General features: G+C 57.6%; 2 protein-coding genes across 4 annotated transcripts in view; one reads left to right on the forward strand and one right to left on the reverse strand.

Annotated features, from left to right (window-relative positions):
• DRAXIN (dorsal inhibitory axon guidance protein) overlaps positions 1-12,736 on the reverse strand; it is a 24,903-nt gene extending 12,167 nt beyond the window's left edge. The window contains exons 1-2 of the mRNA XM_044769676.2: positions 12,605-12,736; positions 129-589 (exon numbers count right to left, since the gene is read on the reverse strand). Of these exons, the coding sequence (XP_044625611.1) occupies positions 129-579 (451 nt within the window). The 5' untranslated portion in view covers positions 580-589; positions 12,605-12,736. The remainder of the gene's footprint in view (positions 1-128; positions 590-12,604) is intronic.
• The window catches only part of MAD2L2 (mitotic arrest deficient 2 like 2), a 12,421-nt gene continuing 6,412 nt past the window's right edge, over positions 11,896-17,904 (forward strand). The window contains exon 1 of one of the 3 annotated variants that reach the window (XM_070511084.1): positions 11,896-12,526. The gene's annotated coding sequence lies outside the window, so the exon portion shown is untranslated. Of the gene's footprint in view, positions 12,558-12,867; positions 13,042-17,904 lie in introns of those variants that run through there. The other 2 variants (XM_070511085.1, XM_070511086.1) reach the window with 2 other exon arrangements.

A 17,904-nucleotide genomic window follows, 5' to 3' on the forward strand; every position in this document is an offset into this window, starting at 1 on the left:
ACCATTGATACCTCCCTCCCCGCCTCCCTATCCTGTCCGCTTGGCCATTTGGGTCTGAGCCCCTCCACCTCCGCCCCCACCCCTCCTTTCCGTTGCAGGAGCCCACCCCCTCGCAGACCCTGAGCTACCTCTGTGCAGTTTCAACCTCTCTCTGCGTCTCTTGTGCTCCCTGCCGCGTTTCTTTGTCCTCTCTGACCCTGGAGACCGGTTGTCCTTCTCAGGGTCGGGCAGTGCCAGGCCCAGGAGCAGATCCTTGCCCTGCAGCAGGCCAGCAGGCCTCTGCCCAGGCAGCAGCCCCCCTGCCCCTGGCAGCCTGGAGGCCTGCCTGGTGGCGGTGACCACAGCTCCATCCTGGGCCAGGCCGGGCATGCCTGGGCCCCGCTCCTTCTTGCCCAGGCCCCGCCGGCGGTGGTGGCTGGCCTGAGGCGTCCACAGTGCTGGGCCCGGGAGGTCGATGTGATTCTCAGGGAGGTTCCGAGCAGGGGCTTCGGGTCCCAGGGAGTCTACCAGGCTCAGCTCCAGGAGCAGCAGGAGGGCGAGGAAGAGCATGGAGGTCACATGTGCGGGGAGCCCAGCCATGGGCCCCTCCCTGTAGGAAAGCAGCGCCGTGAGGGAGCAGCCGGCAGCCCCCCGCCTCCTCCTCCGCACCTCTGAATCCCCTCACCCACAGTGTGACAGCCTGGTGGTTCTCAACAGGGAGGGAGGGACTTTGCCGCCCAGGGGACGTTTGGCAACGTCTGGAGACATTTCTGGTTGTCAGAACTGGGCAGGGCTGCTGGCTCCAGTGGGTGGAGGCCAGGGATGCTGCTAAACACCCTCCAAAGCGCAGGACGGCCCCCCAACAGACTCACCGGCCCAGAAAGACCCCAGGGCCAAGGCTGAGGAAGAACCCCCGGGTCAAATAGTTGAAGCAGCATTCAGGTTCCAGATTAGTCTGGAATTCCTTTCTTTGCACAACCTCCGCCCTTCGCCACGTCCCCTGGAAGGCACCGAGCCCCTCTGAGCTCAGAAATATGCCTCTAGTCCCTGAGCCTTCACTCGCAGGCTGGATTCAAACAGATGGAATGACAGGTCTGAGCCCGCGCCACACGCAGGGCCGCATGGGCATTTGTACCGCGGCCCTTTCAACGGCTCTCTGAAGCTGCTCCAATGATCTTCTGAAGTGGAAGGTAAGGCTCAGAGAGGTCGAGTCACACCTAGTAAGCGGCGTTTATGTAACGGCCATGCGTGTGCTCTGAACCCCCACATGGCTGTCCCAGGACCGTCCTGGGAGACTGTCCCTGTGCTCCGTCCTTGCCCCTCTGTTTTCCTGAGGTCCGGGCAGGTTCTGACGTGGTGCTGTCCCTGGGCCTGAGGGGCCTTGGGCTGGCTTTGGAGGCTTGACTGGTTCCTGCAGAGCGGGACAGCCCCCCATCCCATACCGGAAGTGGGGCCTCCTCAGGGGACCCAGTGCTCTCCCGGCCCACCCGAGGAAGAAGCGGACCCCTGGAGGGTCCAGAGCACCTCCCAGCTGAGGCGCCTGGGGCGGGTGGGGACAGTGAGGGTGTCTGCCGAACTCTGGAGATCACTTCCTGCCCCCGCCTTGCACCAGACTCATTGGGTCCAGACAAGTGCAGCACCAGGTTAGCCAGGCTGATGGAACTTTCATGGCCTCCCTGGGCCTCCTGTGTGTTCCATTAGGCTCCTGAAGGCACTTACACAACCATTTCCTTGTGGTTTGTGGCCAGGGAGCTGTCCAGGGCTGAGGAAGTTTGGTGGGCCAGCAACGATTCGGGCATCTCTCCATCCAGCTCTCTCGGTTCCCGCAGCCCCCACCCTGACCATCCCACCCCAGCTCACCTTTAGCCAACCCTGAGTGAGGGGAGGGCAGGCGGGGTGGGGAGGCTGGAGCCCCACCAGGTGACCCATCCTGAGAGGGGGAGGGGAACAGCTCCTCCCCGCCTGGCCTGCTCACCAGCAGCCCTTCATCTTGCTCTCCCTTCCTCCTGTCCTGGTCCCCTGGGACGCCGGGGCTCTGGCCTCCGCTGCCCACAGCTCTGCCCTTCCTAGAATCATGGGCGGAGAAAAAGGGGCTTTCCCATCACCCCCTGCCCCCCATCTCGTGCCCTATCGCAGGAGCCACCTGGGTATCCAGGCGGAGCCTCTGTTAGCTGTGTGGGACTCAGGGACGGGCTTGTGGTGACAACCCCCATGTCCTCACACACCCATCCACTCCCAAGACTGTACCTCTGCAGCCCTGCTTTCCTGTCCGGCTCACCAGCAACAGGAGGCTGCTGCCTCTCAGCCTCCCCCCAGCCCTTCCCTGATAAGGGTTCTGGAGGCTGGTGCCCACGCAGCCGGGCCTGCACCCCTGAACTCCTGAGGCAGCTGGCAGGAGGAGGGCGCCCATCAGAAAGGCCTGTCCGTCAAGCATCGTTCTGCTCCCAGGGACCTGAGAACCCTGTTTCCAGGCCTGAGGCGGATGCGGGCTGCTCTCCAGGCTGGAACTTAGCAGACTTCGCCCTTCTCCTCCTGTGACTGGGAAAGGCTCTGAGTCTACGTCGGATGCTGTGACCCAGCCTGCCCTTCTGTCCTGCAGGGACATCGATAGCCAGGCAGAAGCCCACAGAGCGCCCCCATCAAGAGGGAACCTTTGGGACATAGGCCATTGAATGGACTCCCCCGTCGTGGGGTAGAGAGGAGCAAGATAGGACATCCAAAAAGGACAGAAAAGAGACCGGATGAGGCTTGGCAGAGGGGTGAGGGGTGGACAGACTCATGGGCATGTATGGGCAGCTTCTGTCCCTGTGCACACACACTAGGCCAGTCAATGACTCTCAGAGCCAGCCTCTGAGCTCGGTGAGCAGTCTGGGCACTGGTCTCAGAGGACAGCGCCTCCCCTGCAGAGCCAGGAGATAAAGCCCAGCCACACTCTCCCCTCCACCCCCCACACTCCCCCATTAACATGACCCCACCCATACTTGCCATCTCTCTCTCCCACTGAAATCCTGTTGCCAGCCAAGCCTCTGCCAGTGGCCATGGGTCTGTTCATTGTGCCCAGGAGCCCCAACTTTAGCACTGTCCTTGTTCCCTCCTGCCCTCTGCAGCCCACAAGTCATGCAGGCAGCCGGCCTGGGGCAGGGAGGAGGGGATCTCAGCGTGCAGTGCTGGTGCACCCACGGGGGCACCATCCCTCTCCCCAGACCTTAACAACACTGTTCTGCCCCCAGACCCAGCCCATACTGCTGCCAGATTACTCCGATCGTGACCCCCACCGGCTCAAAACTATCCTTGGCTCCCTGTTGCCTCTCATTTAACCACAGACTCCTCACTTTGACACTCCAGACCTTGTATAATGTGGCCCCAACCCAGCTTTGCAGCCCCAACTCCTACTTCCTCCCCTTCACAGCCAACTGAGACTATTCCCTGGGCCCAAACATACCCTGTCTTTCCTGTCTCTCTATTCTGGCTTCGGCTGTTCCCTCTGCCTGGAGCAAGCTCTCCCCTTCATGCCCATCTCTTTCTGTCCAAATCCTGCCCATCCTCTGGGACCCGTCCCAAATGTCCTCTCCTCCAGGAAGCCTTGTTCAGTCTCCCAATTAGATGCGCTCCCCGCTCCATAGTCCCACACACCCCTGCCCTGCTCTTGAAGACCTCACGCGCCATTTCATGCTGGGGCGATCAGCCTTTGTTAAAGCCCCTGACTCAACAGGAAGATCCTAGGGGGCTCTGTCCCACTTTTCTCTCTGTTCCTATTGTATCTAGCAGACCCTGCAAATAAGAGGCGCTGACAACCATGGATAGGAATGGAAGTGGATTGAGCACAACTAAACTGACACCTGAGCAGATCGTTCATACCTTCCCAGTGTGCGTGTGTGCCTGCGTGCGTGTGCATGTGTGCGTGAGAGAGCTGGCGTAAGGGCTGGGGCTCCTGCCACTACTTTGCCCTGAAGACTGCATGGCGCCCTCTCTCCAAGCCCACAGGATTTGTATACAGATCTTGGCACAGCCCAGCAGCCAAGATGCCAGCCTGGCAAAGAGCCACTCGGGAAATGTGGGCTGCCACAGAAGCCATGCCAAGGATCCACGGCAACGGAGGGCTCCAACCCATTTCTGTCACTCTGGGAGCCAGTTGGAGGCTGCATCACAGAGCGCTGAGCATCCAGGCGAAAGGGGGCGGCAGGTGCCCCCCCCATCCTCCGTCGGCTCTGGATGGTTCTGCCTGTGGCTTGCTCACAAAGCCTGCTCTTCCGGGCCTGTGTCTGATCCTTCCCCCAGACTGGGGACATTCAGTAGTCCAGAGTTGCCCTGGACGAGTTGTTGAGGGACATCAGGACCATCCGCAACCCAGAGATGGCCATCTACAACGGAGATCCGATAGCGACTCATTAACAGCAAAACAAATCGAGAGCAGTTGCGACAACAGGAGCTGCCACCCCGAGTGGCTGTGAAGCTTCTTGCCTCCACTTCTTGTTTTGCATCCTCTCAACGGCCCTGTGCATCAGGTCGTTTACCACATTTTTAAAATGAGGAAACAGGCTGTGAAGGGGTAAGCCACAAGTCCAAGATGACACAACGGGTAAGCGGCACAGCCCCACCTCCAGGCCTGGGTTCTCTGCACCCAGAGCCCAAGGGACCATCCTCACACTCCATCGCCCATGCACTGAGCGTCCTCGTGGGTCACCCCGTGCCCCCACATAATCTACTGTCATTTCTGAGTGCAGTCAGGGCCCAGGGCAAGGATCAGGCACTGGCAGCTGAGAAGAGAAAGCTGACCAAGGAGGGGAAGAGGGCTTTCTCATGTCCCTATCCTGACCCCACACTGTGGGGAGAGACTGGCTGCCAAGCAGCCTCCATCCAGAAGGCTGTGGGGAAGCAGCGTCTTATGCAAATAAAAGCAATTACTGGAGCCTGAAGTCTGCTTTGACTCTGGAGACCCCTCCCCCACAACAGCCTTGCATTTGGGGGCCAGGAGACTAGGGGGGCTCCTGCCCCACCCGCCTGGCAGACAACTGTGGAGCGTGGCTGCCACCGGGCTCCCAAGACAGCTGCAGAGCCTGAATTCCTGCCTTGCTGATCAGCACACCCGCTGCTTGGTGGGTTGGGCGGGAGCAGGCGGGGGTAGCGGGGTGAGGAGATAGAGGAATAGGGTTGGCTGAGGGGGGTCTGATGGGAATCCTGGGCCAGGGACATCAGTGATGCTCTCATGGAGCTGAGAGATCGTGGTGCCCAGTCCAGGCGGTGAGCCAGACAACCACCCACTGGGAGGACTCAGGTCCATCAAGCCCCTCCCTGACCCTGGGTCTCCTCCTCGTGTGTGAAAGGGACACATCTGAGCCATCCTATCTGGTAGAGATGATGTTGGACAGGTTCTCTACGCATTTGAGTCTAACCACACATTTAAAAAATATTTTAAAAACTATTCTGAAAATTGTAGTAAAAATAAGACACTCTCAAATGCATTTTCTACCCAATTTTAACATGAGCACAGCTCCATCACAACTTGGGCTTCTCCTGGGTCACTGAAGGGTGTTCCGAGGATGCAAAGCCAGCAGTTTAAAAGAAGAACTGCTGCTGTTTGGAACAGCTTCTTTACCTGCTCCAGGATTTTCTGGACACGGATGACCAAAGCCAGTTCGAGGCTCAGTCTCACATCGACAGGTGCAATCGACATCTGTTGCACTCTTTTATATCATTGAGGACAGCTGCTTTTTTCCCATTGATTTACTTTAAACTAGGGCGATATTGTAAATTGGGGCATAACATCTCTATGTAGCAGTGGCTTGTGGTTGTGTCTGGATAAGATGGAGAAAATTTGGTTCAGGGAAGAGATGATGGCTGCTGGCGGTGGGAGGTGTTACGCTCACGAAACACTGCTTTTGTTGGTTGTATGTATTGGGGTTGTGGGTTAGATTTCCTGGGGAAAGATTTGTGCTGCTCAGAAAATGTTTGTGGGGAGAACATAGGGGAGGAGGACCACGGGCCATTGGTGTGGATGGTCTCAGGACCCCTGTCTGCCAAGGGAGCCTGGGAATTTATGATCCACAGTGACAAGAGTCTTCCAACTGTCTGTCCAACTGCCAGCCCCCTATGAGGAGGGGTGACAGATAACATCCTGCAGGATCTGGACGGAGCCCCTAGGGGCTGGGGACATGTATTGAGGCAGCATGAATTCAGAGGAAATATTTGCGAATATTAAAGGATAAAACAAAACACAACAATACGTCATAATAACAACCCCATTCCTGGGCCAGCCCTCCTCGCCTGCCTTGCTCTGTCCATCTCTCCAAGTGTGGCTGACCCTGCGGCTCACCCTAACCCGCCGCCGAGCTGCTGTAATGGGCACCCTGAGACCAGCACAGGGGTCTCCTTGGGTGGCCTGGGGCACTTCTATTCTTTAAGGGCTCTTCATAAATGGATATAAGGTGCTGGGGGGAGGGGGCTAGACAGAGAGGGGTATTAATTCCTGCCACTCTCCTGGCCACAGGGTCTTGGAATGACCTTCCCCATGGAAACACTTTAAACTTCTTCAGCTCATAAGAAACTCGAAGGCAGCTGCCCTCTGCTAAACCTGGACGGGAAGGACCCTCTGAGCCCTGAGAGGCCAAGAAACATGTCCAGGGAGATCTCGCTCCTTTGGGAGAACCCAGGGGGGAAAGAACAGGCCGAACTCGCCCCGCACGCCCTGCCTTACTGCCGGGCAGTCTGGGAGCCTGTGTGCACGGGCCCCGGTGATGAGTCCTTGAGCTCATGGGGAAATGGATCTGGGGTTTCCCGGCCTGCCGGGCCACAGCTGGGCATCTCACCGCTTCCCCTCCGGGACCCTGGGCACTTAGGGCTGACTTGTGACCTTCAGAGCGGCAGGCTCAGGCAGGGCCGGCCTCCGTGCCAGTGCCTCCTCCTCACTAGACCCTTGCCATGCTCCCTGCCACGTGTCAGGGGGCAGAAACAGCCTCCCACACTGCCCTTCTCCCTTGCCCCTGCTTTCCTCCAAAACATTATCGGCTTTGTGGTCAGGGCAAATCCGCTCACTAGCTCCCCAGCTTAAAACTCTTCAGTGGACATCTCTGCAACACACAGCAGACAAGAGATTAACTCTTAGCACACAGGGAGCTCTCAGCCCCTCTCAGCCCTCCGCCCACCCAGCTCGGGAGCCCCGGAACCCGGCTCAGGAGGCTTGGGACAGACTTTGTTCGACACAGGCGTCATCTCTGATTTCATGTTCCCACACTTCCACGAAGGTTCTAGGAATGCTCGAACGTGGAATTGCTCTGCCTGACTCTTCCCTCTGGCGCCTCCTCCTCACCCCACTGGACACCTCCTGGAACGGCTGGAACTGGAGAATGGAGGGGGCTGACCCCAGGCCCCCCTTCTGTTCTTAGCACAGTGGGGTCACTCTGCTCCCAATCCCTCCCACCACCACACATCTTCCAGAATCATCATTTCCCTGTCCATGAAATGGGATTATTAGTCGGTCAGGAGATTTGACTATTTAGGAAGTCAGCACTTCTGGGTGGTCTGTGTGTGGCTGGGGCGGCGGCTTCCAGGTATGCGTAGAACCCAGGCAGTGTAGGAGGGATAAAGGCCTTGAAGAGGAGCTTCCCAGTGGGATGGGTGAGACTCGCAACAGCTGCCCTGGGGGTGCTCATGGGTGTATTGAGGTCTTTACTGTCCTGAGCTTGTCCCTACCCAGCTCCCTGCCTCCCTGGGCTCTGCACCCCCAAAGTGCCACCTGTCCAACAAGAAGGGGCCTCGCAGCTCTCCCCGAGGCCCCATCTACCCCTCCACAGAGAGACTGCGGGGGAGAGTGGGACCACTTGCTGAGCCCCTCTGGTGCAGGACCTGGATGCCATGCAAGGGAACCTGCTCCAGTTGAAGGGGGAGACCTGGTCCCCGGGGTCCCCTGGAAATTGCCAGTCCTACTGGGGACAACAGCCTAGGGAGCTCCCAGTGTGATAGGGGCGACCCAGGTCTTGCCTTGGATTGTCCTAGACGGATGAGAGGGACAGCTCCCACCCTCAGGGAGCTCTCAGCCTAAGCCAGAAAAGCAGCCCCTGCCCCAAGGAAACCTTCAGTCCAAAGGGCGAGACCCAGGTGCTGCCTTAGGGAGTTCTCAGTCTGATGGGAGGGACACAGCTCTGCCTCGGAAGTTCCAGACAGGGGGAAAACATGCCGGAAGGAGCTTCTAACCTGCAGGCAAAGACACAGTCCCTGCCCTCCGGGTGTCTCCACTCTGACCTGGCGGAGAGGCCACGGGTCTAACGAAAGGTTGAGGCACAGACATAACTCTTACCCACTCAAACACACAGATGTCAGCCCAAACCCATGATGCTGAGCCTAGGGAGAGCCCCACTGAGCAGAGTGGGAAGAACTGGGTGACCTTGGGCAAGTCATTTAACCTCTCTGAGCCTCAATTTCCCTCACCTGTAAAGTGCTAGTAGTCATGAGGATGAGGGGAGGAAAAGGGATATAAAGTGAGTGGGACCAGTAAGGGCGCAATAAACAGTAGCTGTCATTATTTGGGGAGTGGGGGGGACTCCTGGAAGCACTTGTGCATCTGTGCCTGCGTGCACAGAGGGCAGGCACAGGTGGCCGCGGCCTCCATCCTCGGTAGGGTGATCGATGGCTTCCGTGGGGCGGGGCAGGACAGGCCCAGGCCAGCCTGGAGGGGGCCATTGTCTTGGCAAATGAGGTTTGGCTTCCCCACAGGGGCGGCCCCATCTGCTTTTATTGTTTCCAACAGCAGCATCGGGAATTCCCACCCCCCAAGTCCTCACACCTCAAAAATCCCGTATAGGGGTGTTGCTGGCGGGGGGGAGGGGAGGTTCTCAGAGGCCCCACCCACCTGGCAGCTTCCAGCTTTGTGCTCAGCTCTCGTATCCCACACCCACCTCCTGAGCCAGAGTCCTACCTCCTGCATTGTTACAGGCACTTGCCACCCCTCCTCCTCACCTAATGGATCCTCCTGGCCCCCTACTCCCCAGACTTCATTATGTTGGTGCCCAGACAATTTAACACCATTTGCTGTTTGGTCAGACCCATCACTTAATCATCAAGTGACAAAACGCCTGCTGTCGGCTCTGGCAGAGGCCAGTGTGGAGCGGAAAGACACCTGGAGTCAAACAAGCCTGGCTATGAATCCTGGCTCTGGCACTTAATAGCTGTGTGGTCCTGAGCAAGTCAATCAACCTCTCTGGGCTTCAGTCCCATATCTGAAAGTTGAATATGTCCAGGCATCATTTATTGGGCATTTACTAATCTAGGCCTAGACTTTTATATGCATTATCTACTTTAGCTCTTTGAAGTGGACAATATTTTGTAGATAATAATAACAATAACGGCTCAACATCAGGACAAAGATTTGACGTACCTGCCCCAAGGTTACACAGCAGGGTAAGTGGTAGAGCCAGGATTTGAACCCACAGCCATCTGACTCTAAAGGCAGGGTCTTTGACCACTCCTCATGCTACACTCAGCGACTGACACCAGCGCAGAGGCTGTGACTCTCAGGGATGACACACGCTGGGGGCCTTCCCCCAGAGCCTGGCACAGACAGGGCCCCTAAAAACTCGTAGGTTCTATGATTAGTCCTTCCCAGCTGCTTTGGATTCTGGCAGGGACCCCATCTCTTGTGCCCCCACACCCATCCAGGGATGTGTACCAGATGGTCAATGCCAGGCCATGGCATCGCAGTGTGGATGGCTGCCAAAGCTGGGACCTGGCGGCAGGGCCTTTAGTGGCAAGGGCTCAGCCGCCCCACATGTCCTTCCTGGGGCAGGCCTGTGCTCCACCGGCCACAGTGGCCCGCTTGAGAGGAAAGGCAGGGGCAGGACAAGCTGAGGGCCTGGAGCCGCAAGAGAGGCAGGTCTCATCTGAAAGGGCCAGAGAAGCGATGCTCCTATGATGCGCCCCTGGGAACATGCCCAGGACCCCTCTCTGGAGGGAGCTCCTGCTTTCCCAGGCTGAGTCAGGGAGGCCAGGATGCAAATGCCTGCTCTGCCACATTCCTGGCTGAGACAAGCGAAGAAACTCCCTCCAGGTCACACAGCTGCTTTGGCCATCAGCTGGGATTCAAACCCACTCCATGGGTCTTGGGCAGCAGCCTCCCTGTCTAGCTTCAGTTTCTTCTGCTATAATGAGGCACAGAAAGCATCCTCATCTTCCAGAGGGATGCAAAGCCCCTAGTACCACAGGGATTTTCTAGGCGTCTTGCCCCCTCTGCAACTTCCCCAGCCATGGTCCTTTTCTCCAGGGCCAGCTCTGCCCCTGGTCTGGCCAGCAGGACCCAGTGGAAGCCAGGGATAACCTGTGGCTTGCAATTTTCAGTTCATTCCTGTCCCCTTTCAATAGAGCAAGTGTGCTTAGAGCACCTGCTGTCTGTCAGGCACTGGGACCACAAGTGGAACAAGACCCAGCCCCTCCCGGGGAAGTGCAGACCAAGAGAGACAGGGAGGCAAGGGGGAGCTGGAGGGTTTCCCACGGGCAGGGACGGGCAGGGATGTCTGACCCCAGCCTGCAAGGTGGGCAGGCTTCAACTAACACAGGGCAGGGGAGACACTCCAGTTGGAGGGAAGGAAGTCAAGGCATGGAGAAGATCAGCCTTCCATCGTGGCTGAAACCCAGGATGCAGATGGGGTGTGGTGGGAGGCAGGCAGAACAGTTAATTAAGAGGCAACAGGGAGCCATTGAGGGGTTCAGGGCTGGGGAGGGGGGGTGGATTGAATGGTGAAGAGGAAGGGAGAGAAAGTGCCATCATTTCCATGTGGGTGAGGGGTAAGGAGGCTCTGAGCAAGGCCCCTAGGGGGTCTCAGGGGCTGCTGAGCTGGCGGTCCTGAGGAAGGCTGTGGTTGGAGGAGGCAGAGGGGCTGAGATGGCAGGAAGGTCCTGGGTTGCCAAAGTGGGGCCTGTCTGCCAGGCAAGATCAGCAGCAGGAGGCTGGATCGGGGAGGAGGAGAGTCCCCAGCCCCTTTCTTGTCTCTCTAAGGAGAAAGGATCTAGTTGCCAGCCCTGACTGTGGCTGAAAACAAAAACTCGGCCAGGGGGGCCCAGAAGGTGCCAGCTGGGAGAAGGTTTCCTCTTCCCAAGCTGCCCTCATTATGCCACTTAGGCCACATCACTGCGGACTCCTGGGCTGGTGTGTCACCTGTTGTGACGACATAGATGATGGTCAGAGGGTTTGGGCAATTACTCAGCAGGTCCAGGGCCTGGCAAGACAATCCCCCACAAAGGAAAGGAAATGGCTTGTGAGCTAGCGCCATGAAACAAGAAATTGGTGCAAGACAGAGGTTCTGAATTGGGAATGAGTCATATGGAAGCCTCCTGATGAATGACCAGCTGTTGGCAACAGAGAGGAAGAGGGAAAGAGAGAGAGTGCCTGTAAGAGGGAACGCCTTATGGGCCGGGGGAGGTGACCGTGATGCGGGAGGGGGCCTTAGTCAGGTTCCTCTGCAGTGTCTTTAAGCCTTGGATTTTTGACCCATTTCCTCCTTTCTGTAGAGGTGCCATCCCACTCCCACCCCTCAGGGACTCTAGGCTCCCCCATGGCCGCTGGGTGTGTACCAGGCTGGCGTCCAGTGTGCTTTTCTTGCTGTTTCCTATAGGCACATGCTATTATCCCTGTTTTATGAAGGGGACACTGAGGCTCAAGGAAGTGTGTTCCTTTGTCCAAGACCACTCCCAGAGCCTCTGTCTGCCGGACCCCAGAGGGATGGTACTGAACCAGTACCAGGACCTCCTTGCGTGCCACCAGGCCGGGAGGTCGACAGCGTGGAGGAGTGCGCTGGGCAGGAGAGACTAGATGGAGGTGAAGGCTGAGGGCGCACCCAGTGGAGGACGTCAAGAAGACTTGCCGGGGAAACCCAAGAGCCCTCCCATCTCAAACCTCGGCTCCGCAGGCGGCTGAAACCCCGGTGCGCAGAGGCAGAAAAGCCGGCGGTGGCGAGGGAGTGATGCTGAGCCGGGGCCAGAGGAGGGAGCCCAGCGCCGTCGAGGTTGCTAGGGCGCGGTACTGGCCCGGGACCGGATGGGAGGGTGTGGGCCTGCAGTGCTGACGGGTGGCGCACCCAGAGCCCCCCTTCCCCCGGAACACACCCCGGCCCCGTGGGCAGCCTCAGAAGGGGCAGGAGGGCACTCCTGCCAGTTCTGCCCGGGGTTCAGGGTGTCTTCGAAGCTTCTTCGAACGGTGGTGGACTGGAGTCTCTGGCCTGAGAGACCACCCAGAGACTCAGAGACAGAGAGACAAAGAGAGACCAGGTCCCAGAAGGAGAAGGCCAGTGCCGAGGAGGAGGGTGGGGGAGAGCAGCGACGGGGAGGGATCGGCGAGGGCGCGCGCGAGGCAAAGTGTCAGAGCGTGGAAAAGTGAGCGTCCGGCGGAAGGTGGGCGGACGAGGAGGCCGGGAGCAGAGGCAGGAGCGGAGGGAGGAGGCGGCGAGGAGCTCAGGCGGCAGACGGACGGACCGACGGGTCCGAGGGCAGGAAAGGCAGGAAAGAAAGCAGCATCCTCTCCTCAGCTTCAGTCCCCCGCGCACTCCGCTCCTGAGCGCTCCAGGTAACCCACCTTTGTCCGGACGCACAGCCAGGTGAGGCGAGAGGGCGGGGCCAGGGGCGGGCCAAGGCCATGCCTTACCTGTCCGGCCCGCGGGGCGGGGCAGGGGCCGAGCGCCTGAGGGAGCCGAGCGCAGCCAAGGGCCGAGCCGCGAAGCTGAGACGCGCGCGGAGAGGTGCGCGGGCGGCAGGAGGATGTGCCCAGGCTGAGCAGGGCTGGAGGGAAGGGGGAGGGGGCGGGCGGGATTGAGGGGGGCGGGAGCGCTGGGAGGGGACGGGGGAGGGGCGGTGGGGAGGGGGCTCGGCTGCCCCCCGCCGAGGGGCAGCCCGGGGCCAGCCCGGGCCCCGCGCGCTCCCGACCGGCGCGCCCTCGCCAGCTGCGCTCGGCGTTCCGGGCCCGCTCCCCAGAGGCCTAGCTGCCGCCGCCGCGAGGGCGCGGGGCAGACAAAGGAGGCAGACAAAGGCGGGCGCAGCTGGGAGGCCGTGCGGGCACCGGGCGAGGCGGGCCCACTCCTCCTGGTGCGTAAGAGCCGCCTCGGCGCGGCCTGGGGTGCGTGGGACAGGCGGGGTGCGGGCAGCGGTGGCGCATTTGGAGCGGCCCCGCTGGAAGCGGGCGACAAAGGGCCGCGGGTAGGGGATCCCTGGCAGACCCCAACAATAGATCGTAGCTGAGCGCTCAGCTGAGGCCGCGTCTGGCCGTACAGGGGCCGGCCAGTCCCCAAAAGGATTATTCCGCCTAGGCTGTCAAATGGGACGGAAGAAACGCCCAGTGCGAAGGAGGCGGGACAGGGCACCGCGGAGTCTTTGTAGCCTCCGAAAGTGCGCGGAGTCGTGGGCGGGGTTCTAGCAGAGGTCACTCTTCGATGCAGGGGTATAAGGGGTCTTCAGTTACCGGGTGAGGATCGCGGGCGCTGACGGCCGCACTGGTGCCCCCCCTCCCACTCCCCCCACACACCTGGGAAGGAAGGGAAGACAGTTTGCCTACCAAACACACGCGCACACACGCGCGCGCGCGCGCGCAAAACACGATCCGCCTCTCGCCACGCCCCATCCAAAGTAGGTCTGATGCTCCCCAGCCCGGCCCAGCCGGGACAAAGCCAGCCCGGGGCCGGCTCATCCATCACCGCGCGGGGCGCCGCGCCTGCCGACCCTGGGAGTCCGGGAATGCTGTGTTATGGGTCCCTCGCCCCCCATAACTCACGGTGGGGTCAGTGGGGCCACGAGCGCTGCAAAGACCAAAGAGCGGTGGGGCGGGACCGGGCGGGCCGGCGGGCAGTGGCAGTCTCGCCCAGCGCTCAGAGCTCGCCCGGTGTCTTCCATTTCGATGGATTTCTTCTTTCTCCAGAGTGTGGCAAGTGATGGCTCAGAAGTTTAGGAGCCATGCGCTGTAGTCAGGCTAGATGCCTGGGCTTTTCTTGTAATGGCATTCCTTGTCCTCTTGGCAAGTCGCCTAACCTCTCTGAGCTCATCATCATCCCTAACTCTCAGGATTCAAGGATTAAGTGCCATGACCGGTGTAAGAAGATAATGTTCCTGAGGTCCTGGCCCCATAGGAAATGCCCTAGAAAAATTAACTGCTATTGTTATAATATCATCAGCCTGATGGGCTCCAGGATGAGTTGGGTTATGAGGAGAGCAGAAACATGATCTGACTTAGGTTTTGACAAACTCATCTGATTCCTAAAGTTGAGAATCCACTGCAGTGGGGCCAGGACAAAAGCAGGGAGACTAGTGGCAGAGAAGAGGTGATGGTGGCTTGGGCCTGGGAGAGGGACAGTGGGCGTGATTCTCCTTTTCAAGGATGAAGCTCTGGCCAGGCATTCGCTGAACCAGAAGCAAACGATTGGAGATTCTGGTTCAAATGCTGCTGCTGTTGCCGTGGCTGTTCACCGGCGGGGCCGTCTTTGGCAGGGCATGGACTCTGCTCTCCCAGAGTGATGCAGTGGGGAAAGCTGGCTGTTAGGAGAGGCCTGGACTCCTAGCCTATCCTGGTTATGGTGACTTTGGGCCTCAGTTTCCCTACAGTTGAATGGCCAAAGTGGAAACAAGCCAAATGTCCATCGACTGATGAATGGATAAACACAATGTGGAATATTCACCCAAGGGAATATTATTTAGCCATAAAAAGGAATGAAGTACCAATACTTGCCACGATCTGGATGAATCCTGAAAACATTATGCTAAGACATAAAAGGCCACATATCGTATAATTGCATTTATATGAAATGTTCAAAATGGGTAAATCCATAGGGACAGAAAGTAGACTAGTGGTTTCGGGGCGTGGGGGTTGGGGGAGACTGGGGACCACGGCTAATGGGTATGGGACTCTTTTTGGAGTGATGAAAATGTTCTGGAATTAGATAGTAGTGACTGATGCACAACTTTATGACTACACTAAAAACCGCTGAACCGCACACTTTAAAAGGGTGAACTTGGTGGCTTGTGAATTATATCTCAATAAAGCAGTTATTTTTTGAAAAGTGGCAGTTGAGCTGGATCAAGGGCTCTTACCCTGTGGTGCAGGCTGACTTCAGAGGACCTGGGAGCCCCTGAAATTGTGGAAGACATGTAGTATCTCTGTGCATTTTTCTGGGGAGAGGTTCAAAGTTTGAGAAGATTTGTAAGGTCCCCCGGACTAACAAGGGGTCAACAACACTGGGGAGTCAGCACAACCCCAGGAGGGAATGGCATGTGTGGGCTCTGCCCTGGCTGAAGTGTTGGAAGCTGCCTAGTGTTTCTGGCCGAAGGTCAGGGACCTGGCTTGGGTCCGAGGTCAGAAGTGGACCCCAGGATCTGGGGCAGCTGTGCAGGTCAGGCCTCACACCAGAAGGCCACAGTTCCTTGTCTTTAGGCATCTCGGGCTGTGAGGATGCATGTCCTCCCTTGGGGTACCTTGGGGACTGCCTGCTGCCTTGGGAAGTGGAAATAGGGAGGGGGCACAGCTAAGGATGTTTAGGATGGGGTTTTGAAAAGTGTGATGGCTGGTCCCGAGTGTTTGCTCCAGTGGCTTAGATATGGTGTATAGATATTAATATCGTCATAGCAGCCGTTAATTGAGCATTTATGTGCCAGGCATTGTGCACTCTATATTTTTACAAACACTATCTCATTTACTCCTCCCTCAATCCAGTGGAACTGGTACTACTACTGTCCCATTTTACAGATGAGAAAACAGATTCAGAGAGGGAAGGACCTTACAACTGGTTAAGGGGCAGTGGCCGGGAGAGAAATGCCAGGTTGGGCACATGAGCAGCCTGGTGGGTGTGGGGGGCACCATAGCGAGCATTCCACATCTCTGCTTTGTTTTTGAAAGCAGCTCTTCTCTGCATACCACCATCTGTAGCCCACGCTGAAATCAGACGTCTTTGCTCCCCATCCAGACTAAGTTAGGATTCAAGTCAGGCAAGTGGTAGTGACGCCCTGTCTGCCATCATTTCATTCCTCCATTCTTTCATTCACTCATTTAACACACACTCATTGAGAACCTGGATTTGGCTAAGCACCTGAGTGAGGTGCTGGGCTGAAAGAATGAATGAGGCTGGGTCTTTACTCATGGGCATCCCAACTGGCGGGGCCCCGAGCATTGGCGTGTCAGTGGGACTGTCACCAGGCTATTTGAGGCTGACTCTGAGGCTCCCTCCATCCCCCTGTGTTTGGTGTCCTGGGACCCTTAGGCAGGGATGGGACAATATGTCCTGTGGTCAGCCTGGTGGGTACAGGATGGACTTTCTTTGGAGCATCTTAGGGGTCTGGACCTTCACTGCCTGTTGTTTTCCTCAGTTCACTCATTGCGTGTTTGTTCAGTGAACCCCAGGAAGCCTTCTTTGCCCATGCAGACTTCAGTCTTTGCAAGACTTTCTCGCATCTTGCTTTCTCTTGGTTTCAATTTAAATGTCTCTCGGGAGTGATTTTCTTTCGGGTCCTGTTGCAGACCCATTGCAGACCCTCAGAGACCTGCTCCAGTTGGCAAATAAGCTCTCTCTCCTCCTAAACATCCATCCTTCCCTCCCAGATGCCTTCCTACATATTGTCATTATGGTGAAAAATATGCAAATAATTTTGAAAAACAGTCTCCCAGCAATTGGGTATTCAAAAATGTAATAAATTAACCCCATAATGCAATCTGGGTCCCATGACTATCCATCACGCTGATGCGATTAAGGTAGGAAAAACCAGATGCCGCAGAGCCTGATGGATGAAAGTGATAGATGAGTCTTCACAGAGCTCCCCCGTGGCCCTGGGCTGATGCGGCCCCCTGCCTCTGCCCCATGCCCAGCTTCTTGGCCCCCATGGAACCCAAGGCCATCAGATGTTTAGGGAACACCTGTCCAGTCTCTTCCTTTCACAAATGAGGAGATGGATGCCTTTTGGGGGCTGGGGGTCAGATCAGTTTGAATCCTCATCTGTCTCCCGGCTCGCCTTCCTCTGCTTATGGCTGACCCTGAATCCAAAGCCCCAAACTCAGGCATTTTTATCCATGGGTTTCTAGTTGACAAGACGGGTGCCCCAGTGTCAAACAAAGGCTGTTGGGACCTCAGTTTCTCAAATGTGAGTATTGGGTTGTATTTCTGCCAAGGTTTCTCTGAAGTTCTGTAGCGCTGTTGTCAGGAGACCTATGGGTGGCTTGTACTGTCTTCTCAGGGCAGGGTGCTTCTGCTGGGGGCCGATGAAAGGAGGGCTTGGTGTGAGCCCCCAGGTCGTTCACACTGCTCTGGAGGCCACCCCACAGGACTAGCTGGGCTCTGAGCTTCTCCACCCCAGGCCCCAATCCTAAGGGACCCTTTACAAGAAATCGCCCCCCTCAGACTGCCACTTCCTGTCCCCAGGGAAAAGTTGCATGAGCAGCCTCCAGAGAGGGGCAGAGAAGGACCCTCACTTTCCCCAGTGTCCAAAGCATCCGTGATGATAAAATCTCAAGGAGCCCGGGGACCCTGTCTACCAGCCAGTGAGCTGCTCGGCTGACTCTGTGTGGACATACTCCTCTCCTTCACAGCACGACACGGGCACAGTCCCCAAGTCTTGAGAAGGGTTGCTGTGCCCAAAACGTGCTGCCGGGTGCATCAATTCCTGAAATAAATCATCCATCCCTTTGGGTTAAGCATTGCAATTATATGAAAGAATGCAGACTTTCCTTGGGAACAGCCCTAGGAAATCACTCTGGCAATTTCCACACTCTTTTGGGCATCAGGGCCCCTGGGGAGCTTGTTAAAGGGCCAGTATTCTCCTGTGCACCCAGACTGATCCGGTGGGTCAGGGAGGCCTAGGCTCCAGGTGTTTAATGGGCTCCCCAGGGATCCTGATGCAGATTTACAAAGACTGCTTTTGAGAAATGCTCTGCTGGCATTCCTGGCTTAATGGGCCAGGCTCCTTATTCTCTCCCCT

The sequence above is a fragment of the Equus asinus genome, chromosome 5 (assembly GCF_041296235.1).
Source record: "Equus asinus isolate D_3611 breed Donkey chromosome 5, EquAss-T2T_v2, whole genome shotgun sequence".
Classification (NCBI taxonomy): domain Eukaryota; kingdom Metazoa; phylum Chordata; class Mammalia; order Perissodactyla; family Equidae; genus Equus; species Equus asinus.